General features: G+C 41.0%; 1 protein-coding gene and 1 long non-coding RNA gene across 2 annotated transcripts in view; one reads left to right on the top strand and one right to left on the bottom strand.

Annotated features, from left to right (window-relative positions):
• LOC148150655 (uncharacterized) overlaps nucleotides 1-2542 on the top strand; it is a 32373-nt gene extending 29831 nt beyond the window's left edge. Inside the window, exon 3 of the long non-coding RNA XR_015754378.1 lies at nucleotides 2094-2542. This is a non-coding gene — a long non-coding RNA (uncharacterized LOC148150655). The remainder of the gene's footprint in view (nucleotides 1-2093) is intronic.
• The window catches only part of cdc40 (cell division cycle 40 homolog (S. cerevisiae)), a 130637-nt gene that overhangs the window by 61725 nt on the left and 46671 nt on the right, over nucleotides 1-22241 (bottom strand). Inside the window, exons 5-7 of the mRNA XM_043687120.2 lie at nucleotides 14860-14999; nucleotides 11748-11844; nucleotides 6099-6238 (exon numbers count right to left, since the gene is read on the bottom strand). Of these exons, the coding sequence (XP_043543055.1) occupies nucleotides 6099-6238; nucleotides 11748-11844; nucleotides 14860-14999 (377 nt within the window). The remainder of the gene's footprint in view (nucleotides 1-6098; nucleotides 6239-11747; nucleotides 11845-14859; nucleotides 15000-22241) is intronic.

The following is a 22241-nucleotide window of genomic DNA, read 5'->3' as shown; positions in this document are numbered from 1 at the left end:
ATATGTTATTTTTTAAGTGGATTCCCAACCTTTCATGTTGATTCACATTATATCTGATAGCAGAACTCAAGAACATAACAATATCCCCTCATTATTTAGTTCTTTGACATTTGCCTTCTGTCTTCACTACCTTTTTGAAAGTGTGCTAAGGAAATATCGACTAATACAAGGCAGGTATACTTCTGTACAATCTCTACATTGAACAAAGCACCATATGATAGACATTGCAGTACTGGTTTTAAGATACAAACAGCAAGTAAAGTGTGGTTGTGAGAAAAGGTGCTCCACCTCAGTCCCTGATTACACTGGAAATGGTTAGCAGACACTAAAAGACGGAAATAGCTGGAGAAACTCAGCAGGTCTGGCAGCATCTGATGGAAGAAAGCAGAGTTAATGCTTCGAGTCCGGTAACCGTTCATCAGAACTCTTAGCAGCTAGGATATGTGGTATTTATGCTGAAGAGAGACAGAGATATAAAATGGGTAGGTAAACAAGGAGATTATAGATAGCAGGTCAACACAGATGAAAAGCTGAGTACGTGTTAATAACAGACAAAAGTGAGAAATTGGGTTCCATTCTGTCTTCACTTTTCCAGTCATCTTAACCCATCTCCATAACTTAAGCTTCAGGGTGTCTGTAGAATGAAACACAGTCACATAGTCGAGGATCATTCGATATGGTGAGGAAACTGGAGTCAGATGACCGCAAGGTTCCACTTCAAGGATGTGCGCAAACCATGATGAAGGCAGCTGGGAGTCACTAGCTGATGAAATGATAGCGCATCAAGACAACCAGAGGCTCTAGCATCTTGGATAAAAGATGCCATTGTCAAAAGCAACAGCCCACATTGTCACTTGGCAACTTCCTTTAGGGCATCTGTGGCAGAATCTGCCTCTTGAGAATTGGCATTCACAGCCAACAATTAGGGTGCCCAAATGAAGATACACCACCTAAATAGACTGTATGCTGCATATCAATCATCTCTCCCAGATGGAAGCATGCCATAATCTGTTTGTGAGGTTGATGTTACTGTTCATCAAGCAAAGAAAAGAGATGGTTAGAACTCCATATATACTTCAGCTTTGATTTAACGATGCAGACCATTTTGAACTTGAACAAACTGTCAGCATTGAGAGTGTGAGGGCACGCTTTAAAGATCATACATGGCATTTGCCAGGCATAGTATGAGTGTACTAAACTTTTCATTTCCTAGCACTCAGCAGCATCAGACCCCAATTTCAAAGGCAATGGGTATCTTCAAATGAGGTTCCATTGCTACCCCACCCATGCCTGGATTTGTATACTGTTCTCTCCAAGTGGTGAATGTCCTGCTTATTACAGGGGTAATAGCAATAGTGATAGGATGGGAGGCCAGGAAGACCATCAATGGACCTTTCCACCATAAACCTAAATTGAGGTGAAGACTGGATAGTGGTGGGGACACAACCATTATCTTTACACTGCAAAACCTGCCATGTTAGAGGGCATTAGATCTCCCTCCTTGAAAGGAATCTCCCTTATTTTATTCCCCCCATTTCTCAAAACTATAAGCCAACTGTGGATATGACATACACTGCTTTCTTCTGTCATGGAAAGAGACTTCAATTGGTGTCTCTCCTATCCTCTCAGTCACACTTTTGATGCTGCATTAGTTCTTCCACACTCAAAAATAAAAAACAAGAACCAATTGCGTCTAATGCATTTTGTTTCTCCTTGCTTGCTAACAAAATTATCAAGTTGCTTAACAGTAGCACATCATTGCTCAGCACAGATGGAAATATCAGCTTAGATGGACATGATTTCTAAACAAAAAAGTTTAGAATTATATATAACACTGAAGGCACTCCAGATAACAAAACAAATATAATAAACATTGTGCTTTGTCATAAATAGATCCAAAGCTCTCAAAAGCAGTTTTCTAGTTATTCGGAAGACTGAAAATTAATGTTTGCATGGCAACGTGTTGCAGTAAAGGATAACAATCTGACTAGTTACCTGGTTGACAGCAAGGGTGAATAGCTACAGTCAAAATCAGCAACTTTGGAAATGGCAAAAATCTGGGAGTTTTTGATTGACCCTGTTTCTGTTTTCAGAGGGAGCTTAACAAGACAAATGGTTGCTTCTGATTCGCTACTACAGAAATTCCACTCTCTGTGGTTCAGAATGCTACTGAAACATCTCAAGTAGAGTGCACTGTAATTGAAGGAGTTGGCTCAGATCAGAACATTTGCTTGATGTTCCTACGCGGATATTCAGATACAAACTGTACTTCTGTTCATTGATGCATTTTGGAAGAAGCTCCAAAAGCAGTTCAGAAAGAGGGGAAATCAAGGGAGGCAGAGAGAAAAAGAGAGACAAAAGAGGCAGAAAGTGTAATTTCATTATATAATGATGAAAATGCCATGTTCAGAATAGGATCACTTTGGCTGCCTGCCTGACTGGGGATTGTAGCCCATGGCCATAGGCTGTGAGGATGGGTGAAGTTAAAACAATATCATTACTGTACCAAAAACACACTGTAATGTTCAAATTGCAAAACTGTTTCCAATAAACTAGTAGGACAACATTGTGACAAATAAATTGTGAATAATATCAGATTGAGTTGTACATTTTGTAAAGTTTAATTTTATAAACAACATCAAACAACCTTCCACTATCACTGAATTAATACACCATTATGATGTGCAACACTGAACTGCATAGACAGCCCTAGGTTTTATTGCTATTCTGCACTAAATTAAGTTATCTCAGTCACATCATTGGCGAGGACACACAACAGACCTCGGGCAAGAAAGTTCAGCCAAACATATCATTTGTAACTTCTATCAAATGAGCTCAATTGGAAGTCATGGCAAGAATAGATCAGGCTTAGTGATGATGTCCTAGAGGTTATCAACATTTACTGCACAGACTTATTCTGGTAAAAGTCAGACAGTGCTAAGAACACAGACACAGAGACATTAAAAAAAGGTGTATCGTCTGAAAAGCAAAAACAACAAAAAATCAAACCAGAAAAACAAAAGATGGAAAAATAAATTAATCGTTTTGAAGAATCTCAAACATCACTGGGCACTCACCATTACTTCACATTTTTCTTTAAATTTTCTTCCATCTCCAAATAAGTCGTTGGTATGATCAGCAAGTTTGTAGATGACACAAAGATTGGTAGAGTAGCAGAAAGCATAAGGGACTGATAGAGAATACAGGAGGATATAGATAGACTGGAGAGTTGGATGGAAAAGTGGTATATGGCTTTCAATCCAGACAACTGTGAGGTGATGCATTTAGGCCAGACTAATTCTAGAGCGAATTCTACAATGAACGGAAGAGCCTTGGGAAAAGTTGATGGGCAGAGAGTTCTGGGAGTGTCGATCCATTGTACCCTGAAGGTTGCTGCACAGGTGGATAGAGTGGTCAAGAAGGCAATGAATGCTTGCCTTCATTGGACGGGGTATTGAGTAGAAGAGCTGGCAAGTCAGGTTAAGATTGGTTCGGCTGCATTTAGAATACTGTGTACAGTTCTGGTCGCCACATTACCACAAGGATGTGGCCGCTTTGGAGAGGGTGCAGAGAAGGTTTACGAGGATGTTGCCTGGTATGGAAGGTGCTAGCTATGAAGAGAGGTCGAGTAGGTTAGGTTTATTTTCACTAGAAAAAAGGATATCGAGGGGGGACCTGATTGAGGTTTACAAAATCATGAAGGGTATAGACTGGGTGGATAAAGACAAGCTTTTTCCCAGGGTGAAGGATTCAATGACGAGAGGTCATGCTTTCAAGGTGAGAGGTGGAAGGTTTAAGGGGGATACACGAGGCAAGTACTTCATACAGAGGGTGGTGGATGTTTGGAATGCATTGCTAGCAGAGGTGCTAGAGGCAGACATGGTAGATTCATTTAAGATGCTTCTGGACAGATGCATGAGTAGGTGGGGAGCAGATGGATACAAATGCTTAGGAATTGACTGACAGGTTTAGACAGTACATTTGGATCAGCTCAGGCTTGGAGGACCGAAGGACCTGTTCCTGGGCTGTAAATTTTCTTTGTTCCAAGTAATTATGATTTGCCATCCTTGGTTCAATAGTACTACTTTCTGATCATAATGGATTAAATCCCTATTCCAAACATCTGGATACATAACCACAACTGGCACTTGAATACAAGAGGTACCCTGAACTATTGGAAGAGCTGAATTTTGGTTGGGACAAAATGGAGACTTTTCTGCCCTCTTCAATGGATAGTAAAAAATTGTATTCCATGATTCAATAACGTATTGGGGAATTTCTCGTGTCCTGGGAATACTTATTCTTCAACCAACACATTAGAACCTAATTTTTTTGGTTGTTTATATGTGAGACAGTGATATGTGAAAATTCAATGCTGCGTTTCTCAGCATTGCTTCAAAAGATTATAATTCATTGGCTATAAAGTACGATGGGATACCATAGGGTGGAGAAAAGTACTATATAAATGTAAGTTCTTTATATCTTATCAAGTAAATGATGAACTGCTGTTCTTCAAAAGTAAATTGACAGCTTCAAACAGAACAGTAAAACATGCCTCATGAATTCTGTACTTAAACACTAAACTATAAAACCAGCAGGGTAATAAAGGTGCGGCTCAGATTTCACTGTGATGTAGCTGAGCTGATTTATATGCTTATAAATGCAAATATGGATGTTTCAAGGCAGAAGACTGGTGATTTGTTACAAAATTACATACAAAACAAACTTAAATGGTCAATTAAAGGAAATTGTCACAATAAAGGACAAACAATTTAAAAGATGCCAGTGAGATCCGGAAGAGAATCTCTTAACAAAGTAAGGATGGATTAAAATTGGCAAACAAAAATCGAGAGAACAAAACATAAAATATAGGCATGTCTGTAAATAAGAAAGAAACTCTACTCCTCACTAAGGAGGAGAGAGATGACTGTGTGGACATGGTACCATAGAGTAAAGGTAGAGGGTCTATCAGTACAAATTAGCTTTGCAACAAACCTGAAGGGATTGACCCAGTTTCAGGTTACAGTTGAACATTAATGGCAATGCTGCAAAGAAGCTGCAGATAGCTTTGCTGTAGATCATAGATCATAAGATCATAGATTGCAGCATTGCCATTCTGCTGGGTTTTTAAAAAAGAATTTGTGACTTCATACCAGCATTTGCTGCCCATCCTGAATTGAACTAAGCCACTTGCTACACCATTTCAGACAGCAAATAAGAATCAACCACATTATTGTGACTCTGCAATCTCAAATAGGCTAGGTCAGATAAGGACATTAGTGAATCAGTTTATTTTACAATTGATGATAGTTTCAAGGTTACTGAGACTACCCTTATATTCCAGATTAATTGAATAAATTGAATCGCTGCAGTGGTGGGATTTGAATTCACATCCTAAGAGCATTGCGATTGTTAGTTCCATGTCTTTACCATTATATCACCATCTCCTCATATAAGAAATGCTCCCCATATTTGACCTAGGTGTGGCATTGCCTGTGGAAATTGTGACTTTTGGCTTAATATAGACAATCCAGATCTCTGATCACCCTGGCATGGATTGGCCACAAAAGGATGGCATACTGTGACTCAATCTTTTAGAGGAAGCATCCAACAGGAATGTTTGTTAAGCTATAGTGTAGATTAGTGAATTAAAACAATTGGCACAAATGCTCCAAGTTTCAACAGAAGATTAAAACAAAATAACATAAATGGTTGAGAAATGTTAGAAATATGCTTCTCTTTCCATTACTGTGACTTTCAGTGATGTTCAAGATAATTACAAGTTAAACCAGGTAATCCTACACACCCATTTCAAATGTCTAACAGTATATACTCCAGGAAACAAAAACAATATCTGAACAAAAAAAGCTGTCAGCCATTTCAGTTGCTTCTACCCAATGGAGATGCAATGGGTCACCATCCACTTCCTACTTTCATCCAAATACTATGAATTGTATTTCTGTAAAACTCCAGATTGAGATATCTGAAGTAAACCCCAAAAGAACAACTAAAGATATAACTACACATGCAGTTGTGAGTTTAAAATTATTACTTTGGAAATGTAACAAGATGTGGAACACGCTAATTTTAAATGGTACCTTTGTATGTCCAGTCCATACATGCAGCTGTTTCTTGGGAAGGTAACATTTCTCAGGTGGTTGATCAGATCGTAAGTTGACTCCAAGATCTTGAGGAATGTGAAGGTACGACCTTCCTTGGTAGTCATACATTTCTTTGACTATAAAAAGATGGCGTAAACCTTGTCAATGTCTTATCCATTGATTAATCACAAGTTTATCAGTAAGATATATTCTTTTCAAATACAAGTAGACACAAAATTCTCTTATAGGTAAAATATGTGTTTAATAAATAGACAATGCTGAATAAAACATTAGTTGGGTCGTTCTAAAAAGAAACAATTAAATCACATCGATATGCGATCCTAAAAATTGGCATTTGCATGTCTGTGATGCAAACTCAATGCACTTGCAGCGACTTACTCTCTGTTAATTTATAATGTGGAATTTAAGATTCAGTACGTGAATGTAAAACTGATAGAGACATAGAGATGTACAGCAGGAAACAGACCCTTCGGTCCAACCCATCCATGCCGAATAGATATCCCAACCCAATCTCGTCCCACCTGCCAGCAACTGACCCATATCCCTCCAAACCCTTCCTATTCATATACCCATCCAAATGCCTCTTAAATATTGCAATTGTACCAGCCCCCACCACTTCCTCTGGCAGCTCATTCCATACACGTACCACCCTCTGCGTGAAAAGGTTGCCCCGTAGGTCTCTTTTATATCTTTCCCCTCTCACCCTAAACCTATGCCCTCTAGTTCTGGACTCCTCAACCCCAAGGAAAAGACTTTGCCTATTTACCCTATCCATGCCCCTCATAATTTTGTAAACCTCTATAAGGTCACCCCTCAGCTTCTGACGCTCCAGGGAAAACAGCCCCAGTCTGTTCAGCCTCTCCATATTACAGTACAATCACAGAAACAGTTACAAAATCACTTTAAAAGGTACAGTAAGACAAAATTAAAATACTAAACCTCAGGAAAATTGGGTAGACACTGACCTTTCACTTCTGTGACTTTGCTTGAAATCCCGTTCAAATTGATTGTAGGGACCTTGTGTGAAATGACTCTATGTTTCAGAGAGCACCTCTGGGACACCCGCACCAACCAACCCAACTGCCCCGTGGCTGAACACTTTAATTCCCCCTCCCATTCCGCCAAGGGCATGCAGGTCCTTGGCCTCCTCCATCGCCAGACCATGGCCACACGATGCCTGGAGGAAGAACGCCTCATCTTCCACCTAGGAACCCTCAACCACCAGGGATGAATGCAGATTTCTCCACCTTCCTCATTTTCCCTCCCCCCACCTTATCCCAGTCCCAACCCTTGAACTCAGCACCGCCTTCTTGACCTGCAATCTTCTTCCCGATCCCTCCGCCCCCACCCCCTCTCCAGCCTATCACTCTCACCTTAACCTCCTTCCACCTATCGCATTTCCAACGCCCCTCCCCCAAGTCCCTCCTCCCTACCTTTTATCTTAGCCTGCTTGGCACACCCTCCTCATTCCTGAAGAAGGGCTTATGCCCGAAACGTCGATTCTCCTGCTCCTTGGATGCTGCCTGACCTGCTGTGCTTTTTCAGCAACACATTTTTCAGCTCTAATCTCCAGCATCTGCAGTTCTCACTTTCTCCTGAAATAACTCTATCCAATCTATTGCATACTTAGGAGTGCAAAACTGTTCCTAATCTTACTCAGAGGCCACAGGGCATCTGGCACAGAAATGGGAAAAAAATGCACACTGGTGCATTGGGGGCTGTTCTTTCTAGGTTAGTGGATGATGGATGTTGTTGATGCAGAATAGAAAGCTCAAGTCTATACCCTGTATGGTATTTGTGTTTCTAATGTTGACAATCTGTGCCTGAAATTAAAAATTTCATCACTAATATCTCTCACCTGTTAAGCACAACCTCTCATTAATTTCGAGTCATTGCTTTCAGAAACTTCAAAATAATCTACCAGAGTTAGTTGTTTAACAGCAGAAGTTTAAAAAAACAGCAGCCAAAACTTCTAAGTTTCCAGCAGTCCGCAAAGGTGTTTCCTCCGAAATTCTGATCTTAAACCAGCATTTAAAAGTATGTAAGAAGTTAACTAAAATTTCTTACACTCTTGCCTAGTTAACTTCAACAGCAGGAAGCAAAAAAATCATTCTGCCTTTGGAATTGAGATCACACTGTTTCTGAACTGCATTTTTATGGTTTCACATTATTTTGATTATATTCAAATGAAGGTAATTCCATGATTTAAGCTCCCGAGCCAAAATAAGCAATTGGTGGCCATCTTACTTTTTGCAACATGTCTATGTTTAGTACACCAATGGTGAATCTCATCAGTGTAACGTTTCCCTCTGTTGCAAATGCAGTAAAGTGAAACACTGTACAAAATGTATGAATGCTGTAGCTGCTCATTCAGAACTGAATGGCTGCATGGACCAGCACTATAAAGAAAATGAGAAGGAAAAATGAAAGATAAATTAACTTATAAAGGAGTAAAACAAATTAAGGTAATATGAATAGTTGTCAGAACAGACAACATCATTTATAGTTTACAATAATCAACATCCTTTATCACTTTGCATCCCACTATCTCAGCTTCAAATTATATCGCTATTCCTTCACTGTGGCTGCATCAAAATCCTAGAATGTCCTCTCCAGGAGCATTGTGGGTTAACTCCCTCCCCAACATTACTGTGGATATATCTTTCATTCATGCATTGCAGGAGTCCAAGAACATTTAGATTCATTGTGGAGAATCAGTGATGCTGAGGTCATGAATAGCACATTCAGTGAATGGTCACACAAGTTGAACAGGCAGAAAGGGCATGGGTGACCACAAGGCAGAGTAGAGATCGGCAGGTGGTACAGGAGTCCAATGTGGTCATCCACTAATGGATACACTATTTTAGATACGATTCAGAATGATGACTGTGCAAAGGAAAGCTGTGACAGCCAATTTCATGGTACCATGAGTGGGTCTGCTGAACAAGAGGGGAAGAAGAATATCAGCAGGGCTCACATGGTAAGTGGATCAGACAGGCATTCCTGCAGCCACGAAAGAGACTCCAGGATTTTATGTTGTCTCTCAGGTACCAGGGTCAGGGATGAGACTAAGCGGCCGAAGGACATTCGGAAAGGGTAGGGCAAACAGACATGGATTGTGGCAAATATTGCTCCAGCATGGGTAGCAAAAGGGATGAGGTCTTGAAAGTAGAATTTAGGGAACGAGGAGGTAGGTTAAAGAACAGAACCCAAAAGTCAATTCCCAGATTACCTCCGGTGTTACGTGTGAGTGAGTATAGGAAGAGGTGGTTAGTTTAAGCGAATGAGTGGCTGGAGTGATGGTGCAGGAGGGATGGCTTTAGATTTCTGAGACATTGGGAGCTATTGTGGACAGGTTGCACCTAAACGGGACGAGCATTCTTGCACAGAGATTTACCAGTTAACTTAGCTAGGGGTGGGATCCAAAGAAATGGCCAGCAGCGAGAGATAAATTACCAAAATTAGAAACAACAGCAAGAGAGTCAAGAAGGCATAGACAGTCCAGGCCAGTTAAAGCACAAGGGTGTTTGTCAAGGTTGGATGCTATTTATTTCAATGCTAGATGTCTGATGAACAAGGCAGGTGGGTTGAAGGCACGAATTCAGACATGGGAATATGATATTATTGCTGTCACGAAGACACAGTTGAGAGGGGAGTAGGATTGGCAGCTCAATATTCTAGGATACAGGGTCTTCAAGCAAGACAGGGAAGGAGCTAAAAGAGAAGAGAGTGTCACAATATTGCTCAGGGAATCAATGACAGTATTAAGGAGTGGCGTTATCTTAAAAGGCTTCTCAAATGAAGCGGCATGGATAGAACTTAAAAAACAAAATGGAGCATTGGCTAAAGTGATGCCATTATTAAAGAAAGGTAATAAGGAAAAGCCAGGGATCCATCGACCAGTGAGCCTGACTTCGGTGGTGGGCAAGTTTAGATTAGATTAGATTAGATTAGATTAGATTACTTTACAGTGAGGAAATAGGCCCTTCGGCCCAACAAGTCCACACCGATCCGCCAAAGCGCAACCCACCCATACCCCTACATTTACCCCTTACCTAACACTACGGACAATTTAGCATGGCCACTTCACCTGACCTGCACATCTTTGGACTGTGGGAGGAAACCGGAGCACCCGGAGGAAACCCCCGGAGGCACGGGGAGAATGTGCAAACTCCATACAGTCAGTCACCTGAGGTGGGAATTGAACCCGGGTCTCTGGCACTGTGAGGCAGCAGTGCTAACCACTGTGCCGCCGTGCCACCCACAAAGTTGTTGGAGGGAATCCTGAGGGACAGGATTTACATGTATTTGGAAAGGCAAGGACTGATTCGGGGTAGTCAACATGGCTTTGTGCGTGGTAAATCATGTCTCACAAACTTGATTGAGTTTTTTTAAGAAGCAACAAAGAGGATTGATGAGGGCAGAGTGGTGGATGTTATCTATTTGGACTTCAGTAAGGCATTCGACAAGGTTCCTCATGGGAGACTATTAGCAAGGTTAGATCACATGGAATACAGGGAGAACTAGCCACTTAGATACAGAACTGGCTCGAAGGTAGAAGACAAGGGGGTTTTGGTGGAAGGCTGCTTTTCAGACTGAAGGCCTGTGACCAGTGATGTGCCACAAGGATCGGAGCTAGGTTCACTCTTTTCGTCATTAATATTAATGATTTGGATGTGAACATAGGAGGTATAGTTAGTAAGTTTGCAGATGACACCAAATTGCAGGTGTAGTGGTCAGCAAAGAACAGTACAGCAGGATTTTGATCAGATGGACCAATGGGTTGAGGAGTGACAAATGGAGTTTAATTTAGATAAATGTGAGGTGCTGGATTTTGGAAAGGCGAATCAGGGCAGGACTTATACACTTAATGGTAACATCCTGGGGAATGTTGCTGAACAAAGAGACCTTCAAGTGCAGGTTCATAGTTCCTTGAAAGTGGAGTATCAGGTAGGTAGGATAGTGAAGAAGGCATTTAGAATGCTTTTCTTTTTTGGTCAGAGCACTGAGTATATATATGAGTTGGGAGATTGTGTAGCAGCTGTACAGCACATTTGTTAGGCCACTTTTGGAATATTGTGTGTTTATACATGAGATCGACTTTTACATGAGTACATGTGGTATTAAAGGATACTAGCAGGTAAAATCTCTTATCTCCCACTCGGACTATGTTTTTAGTTACCTGCCCTAATATCTAATGCTGTTCAATATCAAATCTTATCAGAAGCATTTTGTATATTACAGTCTATGAATATAAGCTGTTGTTGGAGAATCCTCCTTAACTATTCTTTTCATGAACAGGATTCACTGTATGTCTAAATGACATTATTAAAACGTAAATGTTGGATGTGGAAATGGAGACAATAAGTGATCTGGGAACAAGAAAGAAAGAATGATAAAGAAAGAGGATATTAAAGGATATGAATTACAAGAGAGTTAGTTAAAAGTATTTCATCCCAGAGATAAACAAACTCCTTTAGCTTACACTACATTCAAATAGAGTCATATCATTGATGTCAAGAAATAATACAAAAACATCAGTCAATTCTTCACCCCCAATTACCACAATTGCCACAATTGCAACCCCATGTTTGGAAGTGTAGACAAACAAACTAAATGCATTACGGTGTAGGATTGTTTTCTCCTCTGCAGGTTTTTCATCTTCTTGTTTGCCTTTCTTTTGTCGTTTGGCTATTATCTCATTGAGTTCTTTCTGTTCTTCCTGTGGAAATAACCAAGTTTTCCCATAAGAGGTCCACAGTAATACATGAAAACGTGAACTCCACTGACAACCTAGTTAGTTACAATGGTTAGAAACTCTGGACAATTAGTGTCACGTACATTTACAAGGCAAGAATTTAATTTAGGGCATAAGGTGACATCCAAACTGCTTGCAGCAAGCTCAAACAATTTAGAACTGGCATTATTATTTTTCAAATTTAAAAAAAAATTAGTTTTTAAAGTATGTCATGAATTTTCTGCAATGATCCTTCAATGGCTACAATTCAATTAACACTGGCATCAGATGCCAGTGAATAGTGATTAATATTGCACATCATATTGTTATGCGAGATCAAATGATCCTCAGATCCCGATCAGAGTAGGAATAGAAAAAAGCATGTTGTTTTTCACATGTTTCTGAAGGCAACATATCATTTGCCTCATAGATATGTTCAAACCATAAAATGAAATGTATTGAAAAGGGACTTCTGTTCTTTTTCCTAAAAGCTGAACTTTGATTCCAGTTGGGTAGTTAAGGGAGATCAACTTAAGTTATACTATATTGCAGATAGATGGGGAATGGCATTTCTGTTAAGAGTACATGAATCAAGCCATTAAAGGAGCCTCATTACAAAATATTTGTTTCCCAACTAATGTCACTTCTGCATGTTTGCTTAGTTTATTTGCTTTATTAGTCAGTTTTAAAAAAGTAATTCATGGGATATTAGCTTTGTTGGCTGGGGCAGCAGTTATTATCCATCTTTAGTTGGCCTTGAGAAGATAGTGATATCTACAACTACTCTCCACTTTCAGTAGTGTCTGACATTAAAAGTGCATTATGCATTTGAAGAGAATAAATTAAATATAAACTGCAATACATGACTCACTGTAAATAGAAGTTGAACATATTTAAGCTTAGAGACAGGTCCTAATAATCCATTACGTTTACATCAACCAGCCTCTTATTTTAATAAAGCAATTTTATAGATTTTGCCAGTAAAAAAATTTAGCAAATCTATATTTACACTGTTCTGTCAAAATAAAATTGTATACGCTATTTTATCAGAAATATTCACACTTCTTTTGGCAGGTTACTTGTTTTTGAGTGCAGTAGTGACAATGCTTGCTATAGACTGCATAAAGCTTTTTGACAGCATCTCTGCAGCAAAATTTAGAATACCGATCAGCAACTGGGCAGGCACTTCAAAATTTAGAACACCTGTCTTCAGGGAAATTGATTATCGCATTTTAAAAACATTACTACAGCATGATCACATAGCTGAGATTGCTGCTCAGAATTCTTTCTTCACATTGTAGGTTTTCAGTTTATGATTATGCATTTCACCATGGGTCAGGGAGAACTACTGGAAGAGGATGATTTAGTCATTGCCCAATACCCCCCCTAATGGTCAAATCAAGAGCAGCAGAACATGTCCAGTCCTTCCAGCAATGAAGTTTTTCATTGAAAGTTTTTAAAAATTAATTGCCTTGTTAAATTAATTCCAAGATATGACATGCAGACGGCAAAATTACACCACTAGCTATATTCAACGTGGACCTGACTCTCAACAAATATGGACAGGGTCAACTTTATACATAAAGTTGCCAATTAATGTTATTAAGTAACATAATCTCATTCCAAAATGTGCCCTTAAGTTGGGAAAATAACTATATTTTTCTAGCTTTCTGAAGGCAGTTCTTGTCAGTGTCATCATTGATAGGTAGCAGAGAGAAAATGGACCATATAAGCCATCTCCATTTCCAGCGACCGACTCAATACGGACAGCCATTATAAACCCACCGACTCCCACAGTTACCTGGACTACACTTCCTCCGACCCTGCCTCCTGTAAAAACGCTATCCCTTATTCCCAATTGCTCCACTTCCGCCGTATCTGCTGCCAGGAGAACTAATTCCACCACAGAACATTCCAGATGTCCTCCTCCTTCAAAGATCGCAATTTCCCCTCCCACATGGTCAACGTGCCTTCTGGTGCATCTCCTCTACTCCCCATCCCTCCAATCACAACAACAACAGAACCTCGCCCCTTCCCCCCCCAACACCATGAATACATCGCAACACCTCTGCCATTTCCGCCACCTACAAACAGACCGCACCACCAGAGATATATTTCCCTCCCCATCCCTATCTGCATTTTGGAGAGACCATTCCCTCCGCAACTCCCTTGTCAGGTCCTCACTCCCCCACCGACCCACCTTCTCTCGTCACCACAAGAAGTGCAAACCCAGCACCCAAACCTCCCTCCTCACATCCGTCCAAGGCCCCAAAAGATCCTTCCACATCTGATAGAAATTTACCTCCATTTCTACACGTCATCTACTGAATCTGTTGCAACTGATGTGGTCTCCTTTACATTGGGGAGACGATGCCAACTTATTGATCATTTCAGAGAACATCTCTGGGGCACCCGCAATAACCAACCCCATTGCCCTGTGGCTGAACACTTCAACTCCCCCTCCCACTCCGCCAAATACATGGAGGTTCTGGGCCTCCTCCATTGCCAAACCCTAACCAACTGACGCCTGGAGGAAGATTGCCTCATCTTCTGCCTTGGGACCCTCCAACCACATGGGGTCAATGTGGATTTCACCAGATTCCCCATTTCTCTTGACCCGAACTTACCCAATCCAAATGCTCCAGCTTGGCACCAACTTCTTGAACGGTCCTACCTGTCCATCTTCCTCCCACCTATCTGCTCCACCGTCCTCTCCGACCTATCACTTTCACCCCTATCTTCATCTATCTATCGCATTCCGAGCTACCTTGCCCGCACCACCCCAGCCCCAACCCCCTCCCATTTATATCTCTCTCAGTCCTCTTGGCCCAAAAGCCTCATTCCTGATGAAAGGCTTTTCCCAAAACGTCGATTCTTCTGCTCCTCAGATGCTGTCTGACTGGCTGTGCTTTTCCAGCACCATACTCTTTGACATGTAAACCTTAAAGTTCTGCAAACCTTTCCTTCTTTGCAAATGCTAAAATAAGTAGATCAACGAACCTCTGAAGGTTTGGCCACATCCTTTTCATCCACATACTTAGCCCAAGGCCCCTGAAAACCATCAATATTTGCTGGGTCAGGTTCTTTTAATTTCTTTCGTTTTTCTGTTTTCTTTTTACCAGATTCAAATACTGTAAGGCCTGCATGAGTTTAAATGAAGAACAAAGACAAGTTAGCACATACCAACTAGATATAGTAAATCCACATAAACTAACATGGGATGTTTCAAAATTGCACATAACACTCAGCAATGTTTAAAATTCATTGTTATGCAAGTACAAAGTAAGGATTAAATTGGAATATCAGCAGCAAACCAAAGCAAATAAAAACTGGATATCATTTCATCACATGCCTATTCCCAGGAATAAATGATATTAAGTAGAGAGAGAGAGAGAGAGACAGACCCAGAGTCACGAGTAGAATTTCAGCTGGGATGCAGAAGGTGCTATTAGCTCCTCTCAGCCAGGAGATCATCACCTTACTACATATATTTCTGAAAGATGCTTTAGAAGCAAAGTACTGCCATCTTTGTTACACTGATTTCCTCAAAACAGTACTAAACAGCAAAAATGATTTTAAAATGTTTGTAACATTAAGTATGCAGTACGTACAGTACTGAGTGCCCCCTGCCTGAACTACAATTAAAAGAAAGATACAATATCAACATTTCATTTAAACAAGTCATATCAAGCTTAAGGCAATTTTCTGTTCGTAATGCAATGGGACATTAATTACACACTTTGGAATCTATTACAAAAACCTTGACGCATTATACAAAAATAAATAAATTAGAATACAATAAGTTTGACTGGCGTTTCATTTCTTGAATTGCACCAGGCTTTTTCTAGATCTGAAATGCATTGACACAAGAGTAAATTTGCTTCCAAGTAAGCTAGCTTGTGCCCCAAATAGCTATATCCTGGTTTTAATTTGTTACGTACATACTAATTATGCAAACTGGAATAATTCAATTTCCACAGCAATCCGGTTTGTCAATGACAGCAAAAACACAACAAATTTTCTTTGCAAAATCAAATTAATGTTGTTTCAATAGTGATAATCAAGTATCTGCTAGAATTGTATTCAAGTAGAAATTTGAATTCTCAAATAAAAACAAAAATAAGACATTGTAGTTCATTTTAAAACAATTGTCCGGAATGAAGGGTATTTAAATGCTGTGCAAGCTGCAGATGGTCATTTAGGAGGGTATTTCAATTTTAAAAATTACTTGATTTTTCCAATAATAATGTTAAAAAGATTGAATTATGTTCAACAGTTACGGGTCTGGAATGTTGTCCATGTCAAACATTCGAGACCTACATCTACCACTTCCACCTCAGTTATAGTATGTTCTTAGCCCAACTAAACTCCTCAGTTCCAATCTTGCAGGAGCATCCCTTACACCAGCAGCATGAAATTTATTTTTATCATTTCCTGCACCAGCCATACATTGACCATCTGATCAATCGATGGTCAATTTCAATGCAGTTGTAGAATCTGGGCTGGATTTGTCCCAGGTTTCAGATGTAAAATGCCTGTATATAACCACTGCATTATCCTGCTTGTGTTGGCTTTTCGTAAAACTATTGAGAATTTTATGAAACTATTGAAGATGGTTTTGGCAATTGCCCCATTAATTTTCAAAGTGATACATATCAACTTTGTGATGTTTTTATGTTTGCTAGTCATTGTTGAGTGGCATGTGCGTACATGTATAAAAGATTATAGTCAACCACATAGATCGGAGTGGGTCTGAATTCACATGTAGGCGGGATTAGGTAAGGATAGCAGATTTCCTTCCTTAAAGCTCATGAGTGAATCAATAGCATTCATACCTGGCTTGATGGTAATGGCGAAGTGCAAGAGATACTGAGCCTTGAGGGTACAAATTAGTCATAGAGTTACAGAGATATACAGCACGGAAACAGACCCTTCGGTCCAACCCATCCATGCCGACCAGATATCCCAGTCCAATCTAGTCCCACCTGCCAGCACCAGGCCCATATCCCTCCAAATCCTTTCTAATCATATACCCATTCAAGTGCCTCTTAAATGTTGCAATTGTACCAGTCTCCACCACTTCCTCTGGCAGCTCATTGCATACTCGTACCACCCTCTGCATGAAAAAGCTGCCCCTTAGGTCTCTTTTATATCTTTCCCCTCTCACCCTAAACCTATGCCCTCTAGTTCGGACTCCATGACTCCAGGGAAAAGACTTTGCCTATTTATCCTATCCATGCCCCTCATAATTTTGTAAACCTCTGTAAGGTCACCCCTCAGCCTCCGACGCTCCAGGGAAAACAGTCCCAGCCTGTTCAGCCTCTCCCCATAGCTCAAATCCTCCACTCTGGCAACATCCTTGTAAATCTTTTCTGAACCCTTTCAAGTTTTGCAACATCTTTCCCATAGAAAGGAGGCCAGAATTGCACGCAACATTCCAACAGTGGCCTAACCAATGTCCTGTACAGCCGCAACATGACCTCCCAACTCCTGTACTCAATACTCTGACCAATAAAAGAAAGCATACTAAATGCCACCTTCACTATCCTATCTACCTGCGACTCCACTTTCAAGGAGCTATGAACCTGCACTACAAGGTCTCTTTGTTCAGCAACACTCCCTAGACCTTACCATTAAGTGTATAAGTCCTGCTAAGATTTGCTTTCCCAAAATGCAGCACCTCACATTTATCTAAATTAAACTCCATCTGCCATTTCTCAGCCCATTGGCCCACCTGGTCAAGATTATTGGAATCTGAGGCAACCTTCTTCACTGTCCACTACACCTCCAATTTTGGTGTCATCTGCAAACTTACTAACTGTACCTCTTATGCTCGCATCCAAATCATTTATATAAATGATGAAAAGTAGAGGACCCAGCACCGATCCTTGTGGCACTCCACTGGTCACAGGCCTCCAGTCTGAAAAACAACCCTCCACCACCACCCTCTGTCTTCTACCTTTGAGTCAGTTCTGTATCCAAATGGCTAGTTCTCCCTGTATTCCATGAGATCTAACCTTGTTAATCAGTCTCCCATGGGGAACATTGTCGAACGCCTCATTGAAGTCCACGTAGATCACATCTACCGCTCTGCCCTCATCAATCCTCTTTGTTACTTCTTCAAAAAACTCAATCAAGTTTGTGAGACATGATTTCCCATGCACAAAGCCATGATGACTATCCCTAATCAGTCCTTGCCTTTCCAAATACATGTACATCCTGTCCCTCAGGATTCCCTCCAACAACTTGCCCACCATCGACGTCAGGCTCACTGCTCTATAGTTCCCGAGCTTGTCCTTATCACCCTTCTTAAACAGTGGCACCACATTAGCCAACCTCCAGTCTTCCAGCACCTCACCTGTGACTATCGATGATACAAATATCTCAGCAAAAGGCCCAGCAATCATTTCTCTAGCTTCCTACACCTGATCAGGTCCTGGGGATTTATCCACCTTTACGCATTTCAAGACATCCTGCAAGGTGTCATCATCTATTTCGGCACGGTGGCACAGTGGTTAGCACTGCTGCCTCACAGCGCCAGAGACCCGGGTTCAATTCCCGTCTCAGGCGACTGACTGTGTGGAGTTTGCACGTTCTCCCCGTGTCTGTGTGGGTTTCCTCCGGGTGCTCCGGTTTCCTCCCACCATCCAAAGATGTGCAGGTCAGGTGAATTGGCCATGCTAAATTGCCCGTAGTGTTAGGTAAGGGGTAAATGTAGGGGTATGGGTGGGTTTCGCTTCGGCGGGTCGGTGTGGACTTGTTGGGCCGAAGGGCCTGTTTCCACACTGTAATCTAATCTAATCTAATTTCCCTACAGTCTATATCTTCCATATCCTTTTGTGTTGGAGTACGATTCTGCTTCTGACACCTGCAGCGCCTCATGGATACCCAGTTTTTGATTAGATTAGATTACAGTGTGGAAACAGACCCTTCGGCCTAAAAAGTCCACACCGACCCGCCGAAGCGCAACCCACCCATACCCCTACCTTTACCCTTACCTAACACTATGGGCAATTTAGCATAGCCAATTCACCTGACCTGCACATCTTTGGACTGTGGGAGGAAACCCACGCAGACACGGGGAGAATGTGCAAACTCCACGCAGTCAGTCACCTGAGGCGAGAATTGAACCAGGGTCTCTGGCGCTGTGAGGCAGCAGTGCTAACCACTGTGCCACCGTGCGAGATCTGCTTAAAGTCTATCACATTTAGCATGGTGATAGTGCCACACAACATGATTAATAAATTTTTTTTGGTGGAGTGACAGGACTGTCTTTTAAAGAGAAACTGCAGCAATAGGGCCTATATTCTCTAGTTTCAAACAATTACTCATTGAAGTCCATTGAATGAGATAGACAGAATAGATGCAGGTTAAGATGTTTCCCTTGGTGGGGGATTGGTCCACTCTACTGTGGAATGTGCAGTTAAACATTTGTGATTGGTCGGACATAATTTGGAGTCTTGAGTTCCAAAATAACAGCAGTGACGTCATATTTTTAGCAGACATTCACCATATGCAACATAATGCTCTAAAAATATGATTTCACAGAATTATACAGCACAGGAGACCATTTAACCCACTGTGTCTGCACTGGCCAACAAAAAGTCATTCAACCTAATCCCACTTTCCAGATTTGGTCTGTGTCCTTAAAGGATACGCTTTAAGTTCATTCTTAATTATTTTTATGAAAATGTCTACTTTTCAGACAGTGAGCTCCAGGACACCACCAACTCTAGATGAAATATTTTCTCTTAAAACCTCTCAAAAACTCTCACCTCTTACCTTAAATCTATATCCCCTGATTATGGCCCTTCAACCAAGGGGAAAACAACGTTTTATCTCTTTGTATTAACACTTCAAAATTTTATAAACTTCAATAAAACTCTCCCTTCAGCCCCTTTGTTCCAGAGAAAACAACCTTCGCTTATCCAATCCTCTATCATAACTAAAATTCTCCATTTTTGGCAACATCCTTGTAAATCTCATCTCGACTGTCTGATGCAATCACTTCTTTCTAATGTTCAATGACCAAAATAACATGCAGTACCCCAGCTGAGATCGAATTAGTGTTTTATACTCCTTCAGTTATACCTTGGTTAATAAAAGCAAACATCCCACACATTTTCTTGACCAACTTATTTACTTGTTAATTTCAGGAGTTTGCACACCGTATACATTATTTCACACTTTTCCTGACTGAGCGCTAATTGCCAATGTTCAGTTCATCTGGCAAGTTCAATACATATTCTTGTAGTCATCCTCTTTCTTCTTTATTGTCAACTAAACAGCCAACGTTTGGATCAAATACAATCTTTAAAAATCAGTTCCCGTGCATTCAATAACAAATCATTGATATATATACCAGAAAGAACAAAAGACCTAGTACTGAGCCTAGTGGAAACAGCCTTCTCATCAGGGGAAAAAAACACTAACTAAACAATAAAATGCCTTTATTTTTGTGCCTTGGCACCAATTATGGATCCAACTTGTCTACTCGTCTTGGATTCAAAGACGTTTTGCTTCTGTGAACAGTCTGACATTTGAAGTGGTGATCAAATGCACTAGCCTCATTAACCAAGTTACTGAATATTTTGAGAACGCAATCATGTTACTGACACATAACGTTCCCCAAAGTGTACAAAGGCATCATCGGGCACCGATGGAACCCAAAAATGGGTCCCAGGCATTCATAAATTCTGTACCATGAGTCTTTAAAACTGTAAAAGCAAGGAAAGGCCATGTTTAATTTCTGATTTTTGGTTGGCGTTTTATGTGGCAGAAAGGAAGATGGTTGTGTTTGTTGGAGGTCAGTCAGCTCAGCTCCAGGACATCTCTGCAGGAGTTCCTCAAGGTAGTATCCTAAGGCCCAATCATATTCAGCTGTTTCATCAATGACCTTCCCTCCATCAGGTCAGTCGTGGGGATGTTTGCTCATGATTGCACAATGTTCAGCACTGTTTCCAGCTCCTCAGATACTGAATCAGTCCATGCCCAAATGCAGCAAGATCTTAATAATCATAGAATCCCTTCAGTGTAGAAGCAGGCCATTCGGCCCATCAGGTCCACATCGACCCTCTAAAGAGCACTCTGCCCAGATCCATCCCTCTATCCTATCCCTGCAACCCTGCATTTCCCAGGGCTCATGCACCTAGCCTGCACTTCCCTGGACACTATGAGCAATTTAGCACAGCCAATCCACCTAACCTGCACATCTTTGTACTGTGAGAGCAAACCCACACAGACACAGGGAGAATGTGCAAACTCTGCACAGACAGTCGCCTGAGGCTGGAATCAAACCCAGGTGCCTGGCACTGAGGCAGCAGTGCTAACTGCCGAGCCACTGTGCTGCCCCAAAATCAGGCTTGTGTGCAGCAGTGGTAAGTAACAGTCATGGCACACAAATGAAAGGCAAGAACATTCTCCAACAGGACAGAATCTAACCATTGTCCCTTCACATTGAATGGTGTTACCATCACTGAATACCCCACTATGAACATCTAGGGGTTATCATTGATCAGAAACTCATCTGTATTTGACACAGAAATAGATTGGTGATAAGAGCAGGTCAGAGGCTATGACTCCTGCAGTGAATAATGTACCTCCCTGACTCTACAAAGCCTGTCTAGTACTATAGAAATTCTCCAAGGCTCTTTCCAAACTCGCAATCAATTCCATCTCGAAAGACAAGGACAGCAAATACATGGGAACACCCCACCTGCAAGTTCCTCATTATCCGACTTGGAAATATATCACTCTCCCTTCAGTATCACTGGGTCAAAATCCTGGAACTCTCTCCTTAATGGTTTTGTAGGTCTATCTACAGCACATGGATTATAATTGTTCAAGAAGGCACTTCACCACCACCTTCCCAAGAGCAACTAGGAATGCATATCAATACTGGCCCAGCTTTGCCCACATCCCATGAATGAATTAAAACAAAAAAAAACTTATGCTGAGCTACCTCCTCTCTGTTAAAGTTACAACAATTTCCAGTAGCCTTGGATTAGGTAAAGAGAAGAGAGGCCAAGGTGTTATAAGCGAGCTTCTGTGTCAATGGCAGCTTAGAACATGACTGGGTCAATTGCAAAGCTGTCAATTGTAAGTACATGGATGATGAGTACTTAAAACAAGGTACATAAAAGTAATTGCAACTTATGAGGGAGTCATTGCTGATGAGAAAGAAAGCCAGGTAGAGGACGGGATGGAAGCAAGAACCACAAGTACTTGTGAAATCAATAATGAAACAATATATCAGAGCATCATGCCTCAGGATGGAAAAATGAACAATAAAATTAAACTCTAATAAGCGCATTTTGTTCGCTACATGCCCTTGTGACATACATCAGGCACCAAAGCAATGTAACTAAATGAAATGCCTGTTA

Source organism: Chiloscyllium plagiosum, unplaced genomic scaffold, assembly GCF_037043375.1.
Source record: "Chiloscyllium plagiosum isolate Xiang-an unplaced genomic scaffold, Cpla_swu_hap1 HiC_scaffold_3, whole genome shotgun sequence".
NCBI lineage: Eukaryota > Metazoa > Chordata > Chondrichthyes > Orectolobiformes > Hemiscylliidae > Chiloscyllium > Chiloscyllium plagiosum.
The sequence above is the reverse complement of the archived record's forward strand: the minus strand, read 5'-3'. Positions and strand labels throughout refer to the sequence as shown.